Source organism: Exophiala dermatitidis (assembly GCF_000230625.1).
Source record: "Exophiala dermatitidis NIH/UT8656 unplaced genomic scaffold supercont1.2, whole genome shotgun sequence".
Classification (NCBI taxonomy): Eukaryota; Fungi; Ascomycota; class Eurotiomycetes; order Chaetothyriales; family Herpotrichiellaceae; genus Exophiala; species Exophiala dermatitidis.
Window position 1 is genome coordinate 2,388,451 of NW_008751647.1, and position 19,499 is coordinate 2,407,949.

The 19,499-nt window shown below is 52.3% G+C and overlaps 3 protein-coding genes across 3 annotated transcripts; 1 reads left to right on the top strand and 2 right to left on the bottom strand.

Moving 5' to 3' along the window:
* Positions 1-316: 316 nt before the first annotated feature.
* HMPREF1120_02351 (uncharacterized protein) lies at positions 317-9,854 on the top strand (the record flags this gene model as incomplete). Its single annotated transcript, XM_009156389.1, has 2 exons — positions 317-590; positions 640-9,854. 2 exons carry the CDS (start codon positions 317-319, stop codon positions 9,852-9,854), a joined length of 9,489 nt encoding a protein of 3,162 aa, XP_009154637.1.
* An 866-nt stretch (positions 9,855-10,720) lies between these two features.
* On the bottom strand, positions 10,721-13,087 carry HMPREF1120_02352 (methylenetetrahydrofolate reductase (NADPH); the record flags this gene model as incomplete). Its single annotated transcript, XM_009156390.1, has 1 exon — positions 10,721-13,087. One exon carries the CDS (start codon positions 13,085-13,087, stop codon positions 10,721-10,723), a length of 2,367 nt encoding a protein of 788 aa, XP_009154638.1.
* A 771-nt stretch (positions 13,088-13,858) lies between these two features.
* On the bottom strand, positions 13,859-19,393 carry HMPREF1120_02353 (histone demethylase JARID1; the record flags this gene model as incomplete). The annotated part of the gene is made up of 4 exons (XM_009156391.1): positions 13,859-15,101; positions 15,152-18,857; positions 18,909-18,957; positions 19,025-19,393. 4 exons carry the CDS (start codon positions 19,391-19,393, stop codon positions 13,859-13,861), a joined length of 5,367 nt encoding a protein of 1,788 aa, XP_009154639.1.
* Between the last annotated feature and the right edge of the window lie 106 nt (positions 19,394-19,499).

The window sequence follows — 19,499 nt, forward strand, 5'->3', positions numbered from 1 at the left end:
CCTCACTTCACTCTCACTTGGATTACTGCCTCTTTGTCACCTTGCCAAGCTTCACCCTAACAACTTGAATCATCATAAACTTCTCTTCTCTTGATTCTCTCAAGCAGACCTCTCCCTATCTCCTGCCTTTTATTCAGCCTGAAATCTGCTTCTATTGGCCAGCCGTCCAACCGTACAGTGTCAGCAGAGAAGTGGAGGGTTTTGATCAGGTCTGAAGCCTGGTTCTTCTGCTATCATCTGCCTCCTGAACCCCAGTTCCAACTCTGCAGATTTTCATTCGTTCTGCCAGGGAGCCCTGGGTGGCCACGAGGCGAGGATGAAGCCAGATGCGGCTAAATTCATCTTCGAGCATGCTTTTCTTCCTCCACAATTGCCTCAATTTGACCATGAAGAAGCTGGAGCGGATAACGTTCTCAAGGAGATTTCTGAAGCTGCTCGTCAATTTTTGCGGTCTCTACCAACGGGGAGCAATGAAGCGCGAGTGTGGACACAACTTGTGCGGTGTCTTCCAAAATGGATCGAAATCTACGACGCCGGCTCTCCATGCAGTCACAAAATCATTGAAGCCCTCCGAAACATGAGTGATGGGGGTAAGAATGCTAAAGACGGCCTTCGCGCAAAAAGCTAACCTCACTATAGACATTCTTTTATTCTACGTCAAGCCTCAAAACGCAGCAATCGTTGTCAGAAGCAGATCCACGGGAGCTATCTTTGAGTGTTTTGAAGTCCTACCCAAAACAGATGCAGTGCTGGCTGCCAAAGATGCACTGATTAGGAACTTTCCAGCCAGAGCAGTTTTTCTAGCTGCAGAGGAATTCCGAAACGCTTCTTTCATACGAGAGCTAGGGGATGCGATACACAAACTGTCAGTCGAAAAGTTGGAGTTGGCCATGGAAACATCAAGCAAGGGAAAGAATACTGTCGTCGAACAGCGCCAATCTGCACATCCCAGAGCAGTAACTGAGTGGTTGTTCGGAGTGCTTAGCAGCCGTGGCAAAGCAACCTCAAGCCCGACCGTTCGGAAGCGTACTCATGATGATGTATGCTGGACAGATACCGACAAAGAACCTTGGAGGCGATCTGGAATATGGACCTGTGCACGCGTTGCTCTTCAGATTGCCCTACAGAACTCGGATCTTGCTGGCAAGGAGAGATCACAATACAAAAATTTCATGTTGTATCTCCTGTCACGTCTTGCCACAGAGATATCTGAGGTTAACAGCTCGCCGGACACCCTTCATGTGCTCCGTGTCAAATTGGCGAGACGGAATGCAAAGCTTGCATCTGAAACAATATCATTCGTCCAGAACACTGTCCAAACAACTCTATCTTGCCTCAACCGGAAGATGCAGAAGTGGGAAAAGGTCATACAGGCCAATAAGTCGAGTCTTCCAAAGGTCCCCGTCCAGGAAGTCTCTGACCGCTTGGCAATGAAGAACAGCCGCTCTGTCGTTCAGGCTGCTTGGTTGCGTTCGCGGCAACCCTTCACATATCCTAGTATCAACTTCGTGCCGCAGCTACTCCGCAGAGTCTCCTTGACTGAAACGCAGCTGCCGGACTGGGCGATATTCAGGAATTCTGGCGATGTGATCTTTGCGCTTGCAGATTTCGAAAACTGGGTTGGGAGCCACCTTGCGAACTGGTTGTACCTGCACTGTGGCCAGCCGTCATCTTGCCAGTCTCTGGCTCTCCTGATGCAAACTTATCACCAATACGCCAAGTCAAGATATCAAGGTCATCCGGAGCGGACGTCACTCATGTTGCTCACACTTTTTGACCTGTGGGTTGCGTTAGATAGAGCTGCTACGAAGGCTTGTCCACTTCTTCTTCAGTACCCCCCTGAGTTGGTCCCAGGCATTTTTGCTCCTCTTCTCCTCTTCAAGCAGCCCGAGCTGGAGCGCTTACATCGCATCGAAGACCATATATCTTCACGCTTATCGGGATGCAAAGCACAGCTCTCTTCACTATTCAGCGACCCAACAGACACATGTTTTGCTGTCAAGTATTTCGACCAGTCGGCCTCCTTGCAAAAGCGACGAGCAGACATTGAGTCTCAGGCCCGTAAAATGCGGGTAATAAAGTCAGATGAATGGAATGAAAAGATGGCTCGCTTCGAGAAACTTATGAGCGACGTACAAAACATGGAATGCGGCGTCTTCGTTCCTCCACAGCGAGGTAGGCGAGCAGCAGTCCCTCGCCATGATTGGAATTGCACCAGATGCGCCATGGAAAAGGAGGCAAAAGCAATTCAGATAACGAAAGAGGAATGGCCCCTTCCCGAAACAGAGGTAATGGTCAAAGCAGTCACCTTTGAGCTAATGCCTCCTCCAGCCATTACTTACTGGCGCGATACAACCTGGTTCCTTGTCCATGATCTTGGTAGGACTGCCGCGAGGACTCGGAGAGGACAAACTGTCAAGCAACTCTTGCGGTCATATCCGCCACTTGCTTCGTTTGCTGAAGGTACAAACCATCGGATCGCACTTGGCTCCTCTGTCAAATCTATGCAAAAATCTCACTACTTCACATCGGGATTGAATATGGACGAAGTATTCGTCAAGAACGGCCTACAGCCGCGGATGTTAGATACCAATCACGGCTCTGTGTGGACAGCAGAACAGGTCATCGAACCTTCGCTATCTAATTACTGCAACGCACCGCTTCCGGAGGCAGTCAAAGACCACCTGGGGCCTTTCGTGAACATGACCCACCACACACAAAACTCAGTGATTGCAAAGCACTGTCTTTGCCCAAACAATATGAGCCCCCATGAACATGTACTCTTCGGGTCGCTGCGAAGTGGCGAAAGACTGCAGTGGATCAATATTTTGGCCATGCTGACCTCTACGGAGATCGATCTCAACTCTTCCACAACCGCAATCCTGATTTTGTATGCGATATCCCAAGTTGGCACGGCTGGGGCGGCAAAGCCACAATACCTGCGAGAGTCGCAACATGATCTGAACTTCCCGTCTTTCTGTCACTCTCTCCTAGAGGCACTGGAGGCCAGTTTTGCAAGAATCGAGGCGAATTGGAAAGAATCCATTGCTGCCGGCGCACTATTGACAATAAGTCTCAAGGTGCTGTCGTTGAAACCATATCAACTGGACAAGGAGCGTTGGAATGGTCTTGTGCTTCGGATCCGTCATGCTGGCATTTCATGGATTCGTCAGCTGTCAGAGCTGCACAAGCACCAGAAAACCAAGCTTGCAGCTGGTCACGGCTTTGAGGATCTCCCTCGTCAGATCGTTAACGCCTGTCTGTTAACACGACAGACATTCAACACCGATGTACACCTTTTGCCATCGGTCTTCTCTGACGACGGTGCTGTTGCAGACTATATTGAAGCATCCATTCACCTACATGATCACTCTCAGCAAGTTTCCGTCACAGCCGATGGGAAGCAGAAGTCTGATCTCTTAAACGATCAATACCTTGCTCGCCAGTGTGAGAAGCCATTGTTAGACCGGTTGCGAGTCTGCGACACCGGATTTTCAGAGGGCATCAATCGTTTCTGGCAGTTCGCTACCTTCACTACCCCGTGGGACATCGTCGACCAGAATGACACTTCATGGATACAAAACAAGGTTTTATCGAAGGTTGTGCATTTCAATGTTGTGACCGGCAGTCTTCTGGTCTCGGGCCGACCGCTCTCAAGACTTCCTGCGAAGTACTTGTCCCATCCACTGTATCGCTCGGTCTTCGGCGATCTTGACCTCGACGTTTTTGCCTCCGACCTCGAAGATATGGAATACGTGTCCAGAGCCGAGATCGAGGGACATCGAGTCTATTTTGGCATGCGCGATGACACCCTCATTGTCCGTTCCTCCATAGCAGGACAGTCTTTTGAGGCAATCCTCCGCGATACTTTCCTTGGGGACATACCAGACTGCATTGTGAAGCCCAACATACCTTGGATGTCTCTGGAAGACGGACGAGTCTTCTTCCGGCCGACCACCCGACCTTGGGTATCTCAGGCGGATGATTGGATTTTAACCCCAGATATCAGACCGAGAACAACGATCTCTCTACGAAATGGGCGTTCCTATCTTATCGACCATGCAAGCACTGTGGGAAGTGCCATATGTCAAATCTTCCGGCCAATTGAGTGTCCCAACCATGTGCTCATATCCATGCATGATGGGGTCATTATCAAGGTGCATTTGCCTCGATATCACCTGAACTTTCATGTGAGCTTTCGAGGGGAGCTGCAGTGTCAAGAACTTGCAGCGCGTATTGACAGTACCCAAACGCTAGGGACATTGCATGGTCTAACCTCGTTCTTGATTTTACGTGCGGCGAGTGACTCTGCTGGTGCAGCTGTTCGGAGCGTGCTCATTCCCGACGGAGATGTGGTAATCTCAAGTGCGCCACCTCATGTTGCTGTCGAGGTTCGCATAGAAGAAGTGGACGATCTAACATTTTCTCATTACCGGATCGACGATAGACTTGGTCGATTGGTTGCAGATGATCTCGAAGGACATTTGTTCAAGACCTACCTCCACGCTGTCACCAGTTTCCCAGAGAATGATCAATTGACCGGTCGTGCGGGCTCTGAGGAGAGTCTACTGAGTCTGTCCGATCCAATCACGCGGACCTCACTCCCACTGTCTGAGCGCTCTCAAAAGCTGCTCTCCATGATCGCGAAGCTCTCTCCTGTCCGCAGATTCTACCCTCCACATTTGAGGGCCATGCACTCTGACACGTTCAACGGTGTTCTGCCAACGCTCTCGCAACGTGATATCTTTTATGGCACTGTTGAGGAGATTGTCTTGCACAATCTCAAATCGGAGTTTCTCTTCAAGTCAGGAAGTGTGCAAAGCTTGTCTTACGCTGGACAACTATCATTGCTAGACAGATCATACCGTCGGACCCGCAAACTCTATCCGTGTGAGTCTGTGGCGACAGAAACACCTACAGCTGAGGACCAAAGTTACCTAGCACGAGATCGCGACAGTAGCCCAAACCAGGAGGCTGCGGCGTCCATGGCTGGGCTAGTAGCAGCATGGCCCTCTGCTTTCAATGTGTGCTCAGACTTGAGGGGGCTAATGCTAAGGTGGCAACAAATCAGCGGCTTTCAGGAGGATTTTTCTGGCTTTTCGTTTGCGAAGGTGCTTCGCGAAGAGCTTCGCCAACAATTTGCGAGGTTGCTAGTGTATTGCAAAAGACCTTCGATTTCTCGAGAGAACCTGGCCTTCATTCTGTCATTGCTCGTCTTCGGAAAGCCATCTATTGCGAAAGAAGTCCGAGTCCTGCTGGCCTTCGCTGTTTCGCCAGCCCTGCGTTGCCTTCCATTTCCCGACTCGAATACCTACAATTTGAGCCAGGGGCGCGCGGTGAATCGGGATGAGCTATCACCCATTCTATGGCAGTGCGAAAGAGCCTTTGTCCCGCCTCCTGAGAATGGAACTGATGGGCAGGGAAGCGACGATAACCCTGACAATCCTCAGGCGCAGCGTGAGGAATACGAGCGTGAACTGAGCAACCAGCGCCAACAATATGAGCGTGAACTCGGTGAGCAGCGCCAACAGGTCTTCGATGCAGTGGATGCGGCGTGGCCGGCCGGTTCGGTAAGACTGCCAGCGGGGCAGAGTCTTACTCATTACAACGTCGCAAACCTCACAGAGCTCTTGAACGGCCGACTCGCGACGTGGTTCAAGAACTACACTTTCTGGTGTCAACTCGAAACTATTGATAAGGCGTTGACAGAATTTGATCGACCATGGGACGGACCAAAACATTTCAGCAGTATTCTCAAGGCCGCACCTCAGCATGAGACACAAAGTCGGCAGACACACTTTTCTCTAATGAACGCGATGCACGCCGTCCCTGACGCCGGACTGGTCTTTGATGGAATGAGACCCAGCGCCTTGGATGGAGACCTTGCCACTTCGATATGTACACAAGAAAGAGCCCGACCTCTAGAAGCAAACGAACTTCGCCACGCCTGGGAAGAGCTCGAGGAGATGTGTGAGGAATTGAGCAAGGATCGTAGTTCCATTGCCCAGAACTATGGGACTTCTCTCAATGAGAGCATCAAGTGTTTGAAGATGAAGGCTGCACAAGGTCAGGCCAAGCTCAGACTCTCGAGTGGATCCATCCTGGGCGTCAAGTCTGAAGAAGTGAAAGATTCTATCAAGCTCATCCTAGATCGCAGCCAACAACTCCTCCGCCCGAGCGTCGAGTGGCAACAAGGTTTGGTGTCAGCCAGAATATGGCCTCACGTGTCTCCATTGGCGCTGCTACAGCTCCTAACAGCGCTTCACAGAGCTCAGGTGCCGCAGGGATGGCTGAGAGTAGCTAGTCTGTTGGCTAAGGAGGTGACAGCTCTCCAGAGAGTGGAGCGCATGCAAAAGTACCTGGGGATCAAGGACCAGTTTGCCCTGCAACGAGAACTGACAAACCCAGCTCATGCGGCGTGGGACCCTGAACAGTGGCCTGACTGGCTCCTCCTTGAAATTCAAAACAACATCTTGATACGTCCGGTGCAGGTTAGGGTCGCTCAAGAACTCATTCGGCAGGAAAACGGCCTTGTACTCCTGGGAATGGGCGAAGGCAAAACAAGTGTAATCCTGCCAATGGTGGTGACTGCTCTTGCCACTGGCTCACACCTTGTCCGGGTCGCTGTTTTGAAGCCGCTTGCCAATGAGATGCTTCGTCTTTTGTCTTTGAGTCTTGCAGGACTGGTTGGTAGATCGGTTTACCATCTCCCTTTTTCCAGGCAGACAAGACTAACGGCAGAAACCCCAAACCTGTTGATGGGCCTTTTCGAGGAATGTCGCAAATCTGGCGGCGTCCTTCTTACTCTGCCAGAGCACTTGAACTCCTTCCGACTGATTGGAGGTGACAAGCTCGTGACGGACAAGACTCTGTCTGTCGATCTAATCCGAGTACAAAAGTGGCTTGACGAGCACAGCCGTGATATACTGGACGAGAGTGACGAGTTGTTGAAGCCTGGATACGAACTTGTGTACACCAATGGTGAAGCAAACGTGTTATCAGGAGCACCCGATCGGTGGATCATCGCATTGGACATTCTTGCTTCAGTGCAGAGAAATGCCCGCACCCTCCATGCGGATTGTCCATCTGGCATTGAACTCGAATCTCGGGGCCCGGCATGCTTTCCCCATTTGCGGATTCTGAATGATGAAGGTGCCCGGTTGCTGAACCATTGTCTCACCCAGGACATCATTACACGAAAGATACCTTCGCTCCCGCTGGGCCATTGTGACCCTGCGACACTAACTGCGCTTTCGTCCTTCCTGCACGAATTGGAAACGGATCCTGCCGATTTCGACTTGGTATCAAGGCATTTCCAAGGCTCGGCCCAGCTCGACCTGCTGTATGTCGCTCGAGGCCTGCTTTCCCATCAGGTACTCACACATGCACTGCGCAAGCGCTGGCTTGTAAATTATGGCTTGGATCGAACCCGTTGTCTTGCTGCTGTTCCTTACCGAGCCAAGTCTGTCCCATCTCCGAGCGCAGAATTCGCACAGCCAGAGACATTAATTCTGTTGACGGCTCTATCCTTTTACTACACTGGCATTCAGATTGAGGATCTGCGGAGATGCATTCTCATCCTCATGAAATCCCCAGATCCGGGCGATGAGTACTCCAGATGGGTTGCCGACACCGAACTACCTCCCGAGTACCGAAGTGCAAACTCGCTCAATCTAGACGATGCTTACTCCATTGACAAATTGTACGCGCACCTCCAGTACAACAAAGCGGTCATAGACTTCTTTCTCAGACAGGTGGTGTATCCAAAAGAAGCCAAAGAGTTCCGGCACAAGCTATCCTCTAGTGCCTGGGACCTCTGCGCGAATGACGGTGGTAAGGTGACATCTGGCTTTAGCGGCACCTGCGACAGCCGCATCCCCCTGACGTGCTTTCAAAAAGATCTCGAGGACCTCCGCCATGGCACGGCATCGGCCCTAACAACACTGCTCAGAGTCGACAATCGCAAGTATGTTTGCGCAGCATCAGTTTCTGGAGAAAGAATGTCTACCGAGGAGTTGCTCCAACTCATCGTCGATGTTACACCTGAGGGGCCTGCTGTCATCATTGATGTCGGGGCACAGTTTCTTGAGGACAACAAAGAAATTGCCTCAGAGTGGCTCCGCTTGCGCCGAGACAAGAAGGCTGCCATATATTTCAGTGAAAATGATGAGAAAATGGTGCTCAACCAAGATGGTAGCATTGAACCTTTTGCGTCTTCAATCTTCAAAGATGAAATTGGCGGGTGTCTTATCTATCTGGACGAGTTCCACACTCGAGGTACGGATTTCCAACTTCCTGATGATTTCAAGGCGGCGGTTCTTCTTGGGCCAGGTCTCCTCAAGGACAGCCTGGTCCAAGCATGCATGCGAATGAGGAAATTGGCAGTCTCGCAGTCAGTGATCTTTTTCGCCCCGCCGGAAGTGGACAACAGCATTCGCGCTTTGCTGGGTGTCCAAACAGGAGACCTGGACAGTTCGCATGTGATCCGATGGTGCATTTCGCAGTCGTGTCGTGCGCTTAAAAGCCAACAACCGCTATGGACAATGAAGGGGTTGTCGCACAGCCGCAGACGGCTAGCATCCAAGAGATATGTCCTTGAAGGTGGCCAAATCCCAAACCCGGAACAATATCTTGACTCTATCCGAGAGATAGAAAGCCGACCAGTGTCGGAAATGTATGCTGTCGACAAGCGTGACCAGAAAAAGCACACTTTCCAGCCTAGCCCCTTGGAGAAGAAGGACGACATCATGATGCAGCTTTTGGCAGAATGGGATCGAACTGAAACGAATGATCTCAAGGACAGCGGCATCGCGGAAGAGCAAGAGCGGGAAATCTTGCATGAGGTGGAGAAGGTACGAGAAGTTCAACGACCAGCACATGCAACCCCAGCAAAGCCAGCTGCATCGGAGGTTCTAATCAACTACATCTTCAAGAACGAGGGAGTTCCGAAAGCGGAAGATTTCCACTGGGCATTCAACATTCTTTCTCAGACCCGTCTTGCGCCCCAGTACAGAGGTGCAGAGTGGCCCACCAATGTCTTGGTGACCCAGGACTATATGCGAACCATTGTACCTCAGGCTGGATCTCCTCAGGACGACTATCTGCGGCCCGTTCAATGGATTTTCGTTGTGGATTTGGTGAAACAGCCGATCATCATCAGTCCACATGAAGCACAGGTGTTCCTGCCAGGGATTCGAAAACACGGAAGAGTGACCTTGATTCTCTACCAGCCACGTACGAGTCGGAACATGATGTCTTTCGACGGGTTGAATGTTTACCAGGTTCCAGAGCGGCCTAGTCCAACCAAGATTTCAGTCGAGGCCATTTCCGTGCTCAACCTATTCGCTGGTCAGCTCTACTTCACCACCTTTGAGGATTACAAACGTCTTTGTTCTATCATCGGCCTCTGGGACGGAGAGCGACCACTACCACTCAAGCGACATGTGGCCAACGACAACTTTGTGTCGCCTGCTTGTCGGCAAGCCAACGGCTGGACAGAATGTAAGTTCTCAAACAGTCCCGTGGGAATGCTCAAGGCCTTTATCAGCATGCGGAGGCTCGGCATCGAATGGGGTCACACTCATATGGGACGGATTCTGTCAGGACGCTTCCTGCGAAGAGATGAGTTTGAGGATGAAATGGGGTCTGCGGCGGAGGATAAAATGGAAGTTGATAGCACGAGCGAGTCAAACACGCCCGGCACTGGTCAGAGCAGTGCAACTGAGGAAAACACTGCTGAAACTGGCCAGAGCAGTACTCAAACTGCCACTACCGACGACGATACCATGGACGGTCTTGAATGGGGTTCAGGGCAAGAGCTGCCGATAGAGGCTGCTGATAATGGTGCTAACTAAAGGCCCTGTTCCCGAAGCGACTGCTACCATGAGTGAGATGTTCCTGGTATGAGCATGAGCTCATTGGGCATAATAACACGGTGGATGGACAGACGAGCGAGAAAGACAGGAGGCAGCAGAGCATAGAAGAACGCAGCATCACCATGGCATGATGTGCAATGTGCAATGAGTCCAGCAATGAATTATGAGTGATGATTGACTATTGTGCCAGTAGTAAAAAGCGGGTTTTCGTTTCTCGGTGACTTGTAAGCTGCCCTCGAAATGGTACAGCAGCAACCAGAATAAGATTAAGAACAAATAGCAACTAAAAAAGATTGCAACAACCAATCGAAGACGGACGTTGTCCGACTGACGATTCCACTCATCGTAACCAATTTCGGAGTATCGTAGTATATGGTGTTGATCCTCTCATCTAGGTGCCTCTGCTGGTACAATATGCTGACATTGCTACAGTTTCGCTCTAGCAATAAATGTGACTGAAGCGTAACCACGGCGCCACGCCAGTCAATCGAAGTCAATCAAGAGGCAATAAAGTCCACAGTCGACAAATTCTACTCTCTCCGACAGTCTTCCGGTCTTCTTTTCTTTTGTTCTTTTGCTTCCTAAGAACAGTGATGCACAACCGTCACAACCATCGACGCCGCCGACAGAAGTAGCAACAGCAGCAGTAGAATGTAGACCCAATAACCGAGGCCAGAAAAACCTCAGCAGCGTCACCACCCTCACTATTGTCATCACCATTGCCATGCACCATCATCAACGCCAAAGCCACAGCCACATCCATTAGCACACCCCAGAGCCACGATGCTCAGCTAAAATACTGTAAATCCTTTCAGGGATGCAGGTGCATCCATCCTCACTACTCACTACTCATCAAGCAAGATCTTCCACAACTCCCCGCCCGCCCCATCATGGCCACCGATATAATTATGCCCGACGACATTAACAAGCACCGACTCCTGACGCATGCGCTCTAGGAATCGTTCCTCATCACTGCCCCGGGGGAAACACTTGCGCCACTCGCTCCAGATGGAATACGCCTCTTCGCCCCAGGCGCGGAAGGATTCAGCTTCAATGATGGTCGGGGTGACGATTTCTTTGCCGCGGAACACTCCCCAAGTGACGGCGTTGACGCCGGTTGCGGTTACACTCGTGGTAGTAGCAGTACCATTGGTCGTAGTAGTGGTAGTATCATGATCATCAACACCACCATTAGTTTTAGTTTCAGTTTTCTTCTTCTTCTCGTTCTCAATTTCCTCACTCGATTCAAACGCGCCATTCGCATCCGTCTTGAACCAACTGACCTGATCAGACCTATACTTCAACAGGCGCGGTTTGAGGCGTGTCTCCCATTCGTGCCGATCACAGAAGAATTCCACAAAGGCCTTTTGAAACACAAACCCTTCACCGGGCGGACCCCAGCCGAAAGTCTCGTCTTCGCTTCTGACGCCATCGACGGCCGGTTGACTCGCCAAGGTCCAGTATCCCTTTTTCTCAATCATTGCCAACAGTTCTTGGCGGATGACTTGGGTCTCGGCGCGGAGTGATGCCCCCGCGGCTCCGTTGGCTGTAGTGGTGTCATCGGCAACATCAATCTCGTCGCTCCAGGGCACGGCTTCCAACTCGCCCACGACAACACGTCGGAACAACGCAGTAACGTCGTCGCGTGTCTTTGGGTGGCCCCAGAGTCGTCGGGCTGTGATGGGGCCGACTTTCAGCGTGGGACCGTAGCCGTCAATCTCGCCAAATGCAGGAGAGTGAGATGGACCCCAACGGCCATTGGGGAAGTCGTCCCAGGTGGCTTCTCTGCCCAAAGATCCTTGGCCTTCGGATATCATGAGATTGTGTTTCCTCGTCGGGTCAGAAGCCGGAATACCTGTACCTCTGTCTGGGGCGATGTGTTGTTTCAACATTTTTTCTCTGTCTGCGTCAGCCGCCGCCGCCGCCGCTTCTTCTTGCTGTTGTTGCTGTTGCTGCTTTTCTTTTCTTTGCCGGTGTCGTTGTTCTTGCTGCTCACGTTCAAGAATGACTCGGTTATGAGGCTGGGCATTGACTGAACTCGTTCTTCGTTTGACCAATCCAGTAGGTCCTGGCGGTCGGGCCACTCCATTCTCTGCTGCTGCCGTGCCATTAAGAGACAGCGTTGGTGGTGAGATTGTCGGCGTGGCATTATCAGCTGCAATGGCGTCCGAGTCGGAAGAAGAGTCGGACGATGGCTCCTCGGGCTCGGGTTCTGAGATAGGCGGGATCAAGCCAGTGCGCTCAAGAATGAATGCGACCGACTTCTCAAGGTTGAGGGTATAGAAATGGAGTCCGCGCGGGACACCATCGGGCTGCGGAAGCCCCTTGATCTGTTCGACCAGTTCACTCAGAATATCCACGCCGACCTTCTTGACCGCCTCATCGTCGGACTTGACGGCCTCGATGCGACGGGAAATGTCTTCTGGAATTTTCGCATGACTTAATTTCGTGATGCGTTTGATGATCTGGTAGCTCTGGATGGGCATGAGACCGGGGATGATAGGGATCGTGGCAAACAGTTTCTTGCCGTCCTTGGGGTCGACATAGTCGCGCAGTCGCTTCTCGTAGGCAGCATAGGCATCAATATCATAAGTCAACTGGGTCATGATGAAGTCTGCCCCTGCGGCCACCTTTTCCACCAGGTACGGCAGATCGTGCTCGACGCTCTGCTGGCCCGCGATAGGGTTGCTCTCGTCCGCATGGCCCTCCGGGTACCCGGCGACACCGATCGAAAAGTAATCCCCGTATTTGTGTCTGATGTACCGCACCAGATCCACGGCCCAGACAAACTCCTCGTTGCTGTCCGTTCCGGACCCTCCGCTGCCCCCGTCGTTGGTGTCGCGATATTCTTCTCGGGGAGGATCGCCGCGCAGTGCCAGGATGTTGCGGATCCCTACCTCCCGCGCCGTCTCGAGGGCCTCGTCCACCATGCTTCTCTTCATGTTTGTACATGTCAAGTGCAGAACCGTCGTCAACCCCAGCTGTCTCTGACATACTTCCGCCAACTCTAACGACTTGGTCGCCGTCGACCCGCCCGCGCCCCATGTCACTGTCACAAAGAGCGGTCGCAGTGCCGCGGCCATTCGAGCCAGACGGGACTGGAGATTGGAGAAGCGCAACGACGTCTTGGGAGGGAAGAACTCGAGCGAGAAGTAGTTCGACGAGGGTGGGAGATTGGACAGGAGAGTAGGGAGTCGGTCGTCGTCCGCCATGGTGGGCTGTGTTTGGGTGTCTTTTTATGCTGCAGTGTTGGCTGTGTTGTTTGCACACCGTGAAGATAGACAAGAGATCCGGGTAGTCGGTGGACTATCGCATTGAAACGCTCAAGGTGGGGCGGCGTCGAGAGGTCAGGTTGTGATCACAGTCAGGGAACGGAAAGCTCGCTATATCCAGAGCCGGGTCCAAAATATGTATCAATGGTTGCTTCACTGCCGTGTATTACAGTTCAAGTTGTCGAGTCGGCGAATTGGGCGCACGGGACCATGACCTGTAATTGTGATTTTCCCAATTTTGCCCCGCGCACCCGAAACTTTGCTTGATGCCAATGCGTGGAAAGTGACGCCAGCATTGACGGGAATTGACAATTACTACAAAGCACAACTTGACACCAGCACATCAGATACGACGATATCATCCAAGACTTGCATACTGTGTTGGCTCGTTTCAGCCCTTCTCATACATTTGACATTGTTTCCTGTCCGACTTGGAGTCGTGAGCAATGGTGTTACATGCCGCCAGATTGGCCTCTTGTACAAGTCTCCCGAATCTAATGCTTTGGATGCTGCCCCAACAAGCACAAACAACCGTTTCCATCATAATCATACCGCATGTAGTCCGATGCTCTTGCCATGGAAATGACATCAACGATTCCATCTTCCCTCGAAGGACAAACATGATTCCTGAAACAAAACTCCATGCGCGCAACCACTTGTGTTTGAGAGCGTCAATGGTGCTCCCCGGCCCAACCCTGCCGCCAGTGTCACTTAGCTCTGCTCTCCGCCATTTATGAAATCGTCAAAGTTTTTCGACACATGCTCTCCGTCCTCTAAGGCTGCCGGATCATGGGCCGACCCCGGACTTGCCGTCCGCATCATGTCTAACGCCTCGCTTGCATGGCTAGCCACCTGTTCCAGACTGGAGATATGCTCGTTGTTCCCGTCCTCATCGTGGTTGGTGATTTCCATGAACATATTGTCGTATTCTCCATTTGGTGGTGACCCTGCGCGAGGAGTCGTCGATTGGCTGGCGGTGGCGTTGCCAAACGCGTTACGAAGGTCATCGTCCCCATCGAGCCCCAGTCCGGTACTGGGACGGAAGAGGAGAAACCCTGAATCGTGATGGTTCCGAGATTCGCCAGTTGCGTGACCTGAGAACGTCGGCAGCATCGGATCCCGCATGCCTCCGGGCCGTTCGTCACCACCGGGGCTGAACAACGGCGAGGGTGAGTTGGCAGAATATGACGGTCGTCTGGTAGCCCCAAAGGAGGCACCGAATGGGGCAGACCCGGACATGTACCCAGGATCAAACGCACCACTGGGGCCGGCATGGCCATTTGAACCTTGTCCGTGCATCCCGCCGGGCGTATCAGATTTTCCTGCGGCCTGGCTCTGAGCTGGGCTGCCCGTTGAACCAGGAGCTGAGGGAGACTGCGTCGATGGCTTTGGCAAGAGCGGGCCCGTCACAAATGCCTCTTGAGTTCTCCTTCGTACATAAGTCTTGGCTCGAAGATGAGGTGGCAGATCTTCCGGCTTCTCCACCCCAAGCTCCTTCATCAGTTTCTGTTGTTTGGTTGGTCGCGGCTTTCGCGTCGACAGACTCTGATCCAAAATTGGCGGTGGCTCAGGGGCGATCGGGTTCCACTTGTGTAGTTCTTGTCGGAATAAATTCGTCTCATAGGCAAGGAGGACTTCTGCCCCCTCCAGTTTGCGAAGATAAAACAGCATTTCGGGCATCTCTTCACTCGTTTGGCAAAGTTGATTGCCTTTTGTGTATTTGGTAAGGAAGTCTCGGAAGGCCTGAGCTTTATCGATAATTCTCTTCAAAAGTTCTTCTTCTTCCGGTTGAAAGGGAAGATCAAAAATCTCGTCTTGCCAGGCTTGAAGGTCTTCGAGCTTGGGCCGGGCAGCATCACGGGGGATCTTGACTCGCCAATCGCAGATGGGACAGGTAAAGGTCTCGCATTCCTTCACCTTGCCTCTCGCGAGCTTCAGACACTTGGCATGATACCTGGAGCACGTGGTTAGCCTGGTCTTGCACGAATCAATAGAGTGACCTACCAATCCCGACAATGTTCACACTCGATCATGAGACCCGCTTCTGGTTGTCGGCAGATACAGAAGACAGGCTTCTCATCGTCGCCGAGCACGCCCTTTTCGTGACCATCCGCCGGCGTAGCCTCCCTGGAAGCAGGCTCGATAGGCGGGCGGAATGTGTCATTCAGATCAAAGCAGAAGTTGTTCTTCTCTTCCACAAACTTCATGTGTTGCTCAAGGATGTGAAGCGGTGCATTGGCCTTGCCGAACAACTTCTTGCCCTTCCTCATCCAGTCCTCATGTCTTCGGAGTTCTCGTTCGAGGTCGGCAGCGCCATGGGGTTTTCCATTGAGATCCTCCAGGCCCTTCACCACTTCGCGAACATGCACGTACAGCGGTCGTTTACGGAAGTCTGGATCCTGACTCCGTTCAACCAATGTGATGATTTGTCGTTTCGCCTCCCGGTTCTTAGCCAAGATGACATCCATCCGCTCCAGAGTTTCTTTGTTGACTGGGAACACGTGGTTTTGCACTTGCGAATGCAGGGACTCGAGCTGTGGATAGTGCACATCCTCAGCAGCCATGACTTCCTTGGCTTTGATCTCCCAGAACTCGCCCTGCCGTACCACTTCCGTCAAGAAGATAACCTCAGGCACCTGGGCCACCAAGTCTAGTTCTTCAGCCCGCCCAAGGAGAGCCCGACATTCGTCCAAAGTCTTGGACTGTACGTCTTGCTGGATCTGCCGAACTTCTTCAAGCCATTGTGTCCGCGCGTGCACCTTCTCGAGGCTGGTCAACTCCGGCATGGCGGCCGAAAAGGATCGTCCTTCGTCAAGCAACGTTTCCAACTCCTCGGTGGTAGCTTGATGTAGGCCGGATAGAACTCGCTTCACGTTCGCTCGCCATTCATCAATCACCGTCACTCTTTCCTGGAGAAGTTCGAGCTGAGGTGCACTGAATCCAAGCTGCTCTCCATCCTCAATGAGCTCTTTCATGCGCTCCAGTGTCAGTTGCGGTTCCTCCTTTTCATCTGCCTTGCCTGTACGGAGGGACGACCGCCGCCATACTTTCTCATTCTTGCGTCGGTTGTTCTGTTTTCGAGTAAGGTACAGGTTCGCCTCGTCCACCCACTGGTCGCATCTTTTCACAAAGGCGGCGAGGTCATCCAATCCATTGAGTGGATAGGGGATCTTCTCACCTTCGGTCAAAAGTGTATGCATCGATTTGAGGGGGGGTCGTGCATCGTCTGCAAGTAGAGCCTCCAGTTTGGCCTCCCACATTTCAGGTACGTTAGCTCTATCTACAACTTTCTGCACGACGGCCTCAAGCTCGTGGTTGGTGTAACGCAAAAGCAAGCTGTGGTTTGGTCCCCGTGATCGCTCCTGGAGACTCTCCGAACAACAATCGGCTTCTTTCGGGTGCCGGAGGCAGGCAACCTTGCCACTAGTGTGGCACCGGAACTGAGAGAGGTAGGAGAAGGCCTTGCAATAGCAGCATTGATACTCTTCCTCTTCCAATTCAATATTTTCCACATGAACCTTGAGGCCGCAGGCGGGAGACGGCTCCGGAGCCAGGGTATCGAACGTACAGGCAGCATGCGGGGATAATGCTTGGTGAAGAGCCACAAATTCTTTGCGTTCCGCCAACTCGCGATCCCGGGTCCGCTCCAACGCTGGCCCCAGCCATTTGGCGGTCTTGATCGAGGAATCAGAGGCGGCAGCAGTGAAGAGTAGTTCATCATGCGAGAAGCAGGGTTGACGACGAAATTCCTGCAGTCGCTGTACCCCGGCCTCGCCGAAAGGTTCCCAATCAGCAGGGGCAAAGTTGACTGCTTCGTTAAAGTTGAAGCCATGGTTGAATCCGGCGTGATATGCTTGCGGGAATGTGATGACAAACTGTCCAGCACGTTGATCGAGCGCATAAACCTCAACTCCCGCTTTCCTCAGCTGGTTCGGTGGAAGAATCGTCACCAACTGAAATAGCAGGTCTGGCTGGGTTTCGAACAATTCTGGAACCGCCTTTCTCATGGCCTCTTCAAACTTGTAAGCATCCTTACCGGGAATGCCGTACCATGTCTTCGTTGCACCAAAATGCTGGTAATTGGCAGAATATGCGTAATGATCCTCGTTATGCCAGCAGAACGTGGAGAAACACATCCCCACGTACAACCATGGCACGGTCATTCCCGATATGTCGCCTTTGATATGCCTGAAAAGTGAATCCTCAAGGAAGGGCATGACGTTGAGGTTCCAGGGGTCTTTAGAGTACGGGTTCAGAGGATTCTTCTCCACGGTTGGAAAGCCACTGCCGTGGGTTGTAGAATGAATGTCCGCGCCGTATTCAACCTCCACAGACTCCGTGATGTCTTCAACAAGTCGCCAGAACTCTCGCTCGACATCATCCTCGGTAGGCCGTCTTTGGGTATTCGTAATGGGGTCGAAGGGCATCCGCGCCGCAAAGTAATGTTCCTTAAAGTTGTTCGCCTTCTCTTGAAATTGCTTCAAAGAGTAAACGCTACCCTCTTCAAATCCATAGTCATTCGTGCCGACCAAGCATTTGGAGCAATGCCAGTCATAGTCCGGCATTTGCCGCAAGGGCGGGTCGATGCAATGCTTGTGGTAGCCCATGTCACACGTGTCGCAAATGAGGATACTCTCTTTGTTGTCGGATTTACCGCACTTCTCGCACTTCTCGCCTTGCCTACGCGCTGCCGGTTTCGAACGAGCCTGAGGCGTCGAAGGTCGCGTTCCGGGGACATTGTTGCCCGGAACGGTTGGATGTCCGTCTACCTGAGTAAGCAGATGATCATGCTGTTTGAGCACTGTCGAGGAGTCAAGCGGACTCTTCTTAGGTCTCTTGCTGCGTCTCCCATTTGGATCATCCAAGTCACCACCAAAGCTCTCCGAACCCGAGTCGCCATTTAAACTCTCATGACTCATGGCTCGCTTGAGGGGATTCAAATGACCGTTTGGCATGGGAGCCGTCGGTGGGTGTACCGTGGTAACAGTGGGACCGTTGATGGGGAGGAAAGACGTAGCAGGGCTCTGCGCCGAGGGAGACGCCCCATTTACTTCCTTCTTGATCAAGGGAGGGGGTAACGTGTTAAGCGTATTGACAGCAGTAAATCCCGAAGGGTTGTTGACGGCTGCAAACCCACTATTAACAGCGGTAAAGCCGGAAGAGGATACCGGTCTCGGTTGAGCGGGTGGTGGCACTGGAGTAGGCTGATGTTGCGGCTGTTGGGGTTGCACGGGAACGGCGTGCACCGGAGGTTCGGGAGCACTGGTAGGCTGCACTCTGGGCGAGTCTGTGCTTATAGCGGGAGGAGCAGACTGGGAAGGCGGTGGAGGATGTTGAATCGCCGGGGATTGATGGGGTGCAACGGCAGGTGAATATGTGCCTCCCTGCTCGTTCTCGAGTTGCTGTTGAACTCCCGGTTTGGCGTATTTCAACCACTCTTCATAAGGATGTAGCCATCTTTGATAGGAGTTTTTCAGCGATGTTGACAGGGACGACATGATCTTGCCGCTGTAGCCCAAATCACGTCCGATCTCTGCCCACTTTTTGTCCTTGCAAACTCGCTCAAACCCGCCACGAACCTCGACGGCTTTCTTGAGTTTGTACAGATCAAGAGGGCGCTTGTCAACGCTTGGAAATCGATTGAGGTGGGCACCGTATTGCTTATGGAACTTGGCAAGCTGGTCCAAATAGTTGAGATTTGTCCGATTACCTACGGTAAGAGTAAGTATGTGTCGAATAATAAGACCATCAAATTGCTCACCTCCTTCCACCAGATTGATCTCCTGGCGACGAGTACGAAAATGGAAACGCTGCGACCCCATCAGTACAGTTCAAGGTGAATTCGTCAAGCGCGTGCTTGCACATCTCACTACTCACCTCGGTGTCTATGGCAAAGTCGGGATTCCAGTTTTCGGGGGGAATAATCTTGCATATCCCGTACTTGCTAGCCTTTTCCGAAATGCTTCGAATATAAGCCATCGGGTCACGGAATTCGGCCTCAGTCGGTCTGAATGTGGGTGCTTCTGGTATCCCGTGTGGTCTCGTTCTGGCAGGAGGATCGCGACTTGAGGGATGGCCTTTGCGCTCAACAGTTCGCAAATCGAGCGGTGGGGCACGACGAGCGCTGTAGGGGAACGACGGAGTAGCCATATTGGGTGTGATGCCATTCGTTCGAGGGGCGGACGGTGTTTTCGAAGTCGCAGTCGCAGGTGCGACACCACCACCCGTCGACGGCGGAGCGACCATGACTGCGACGAGATATTAAGTCTGACCAGGATCGAAGTGTTCTAAACGTGCAGATCTTATGGTCGAAGTGTGCCTGAGAAACAGGCCGATGACTATTACGCCCGTG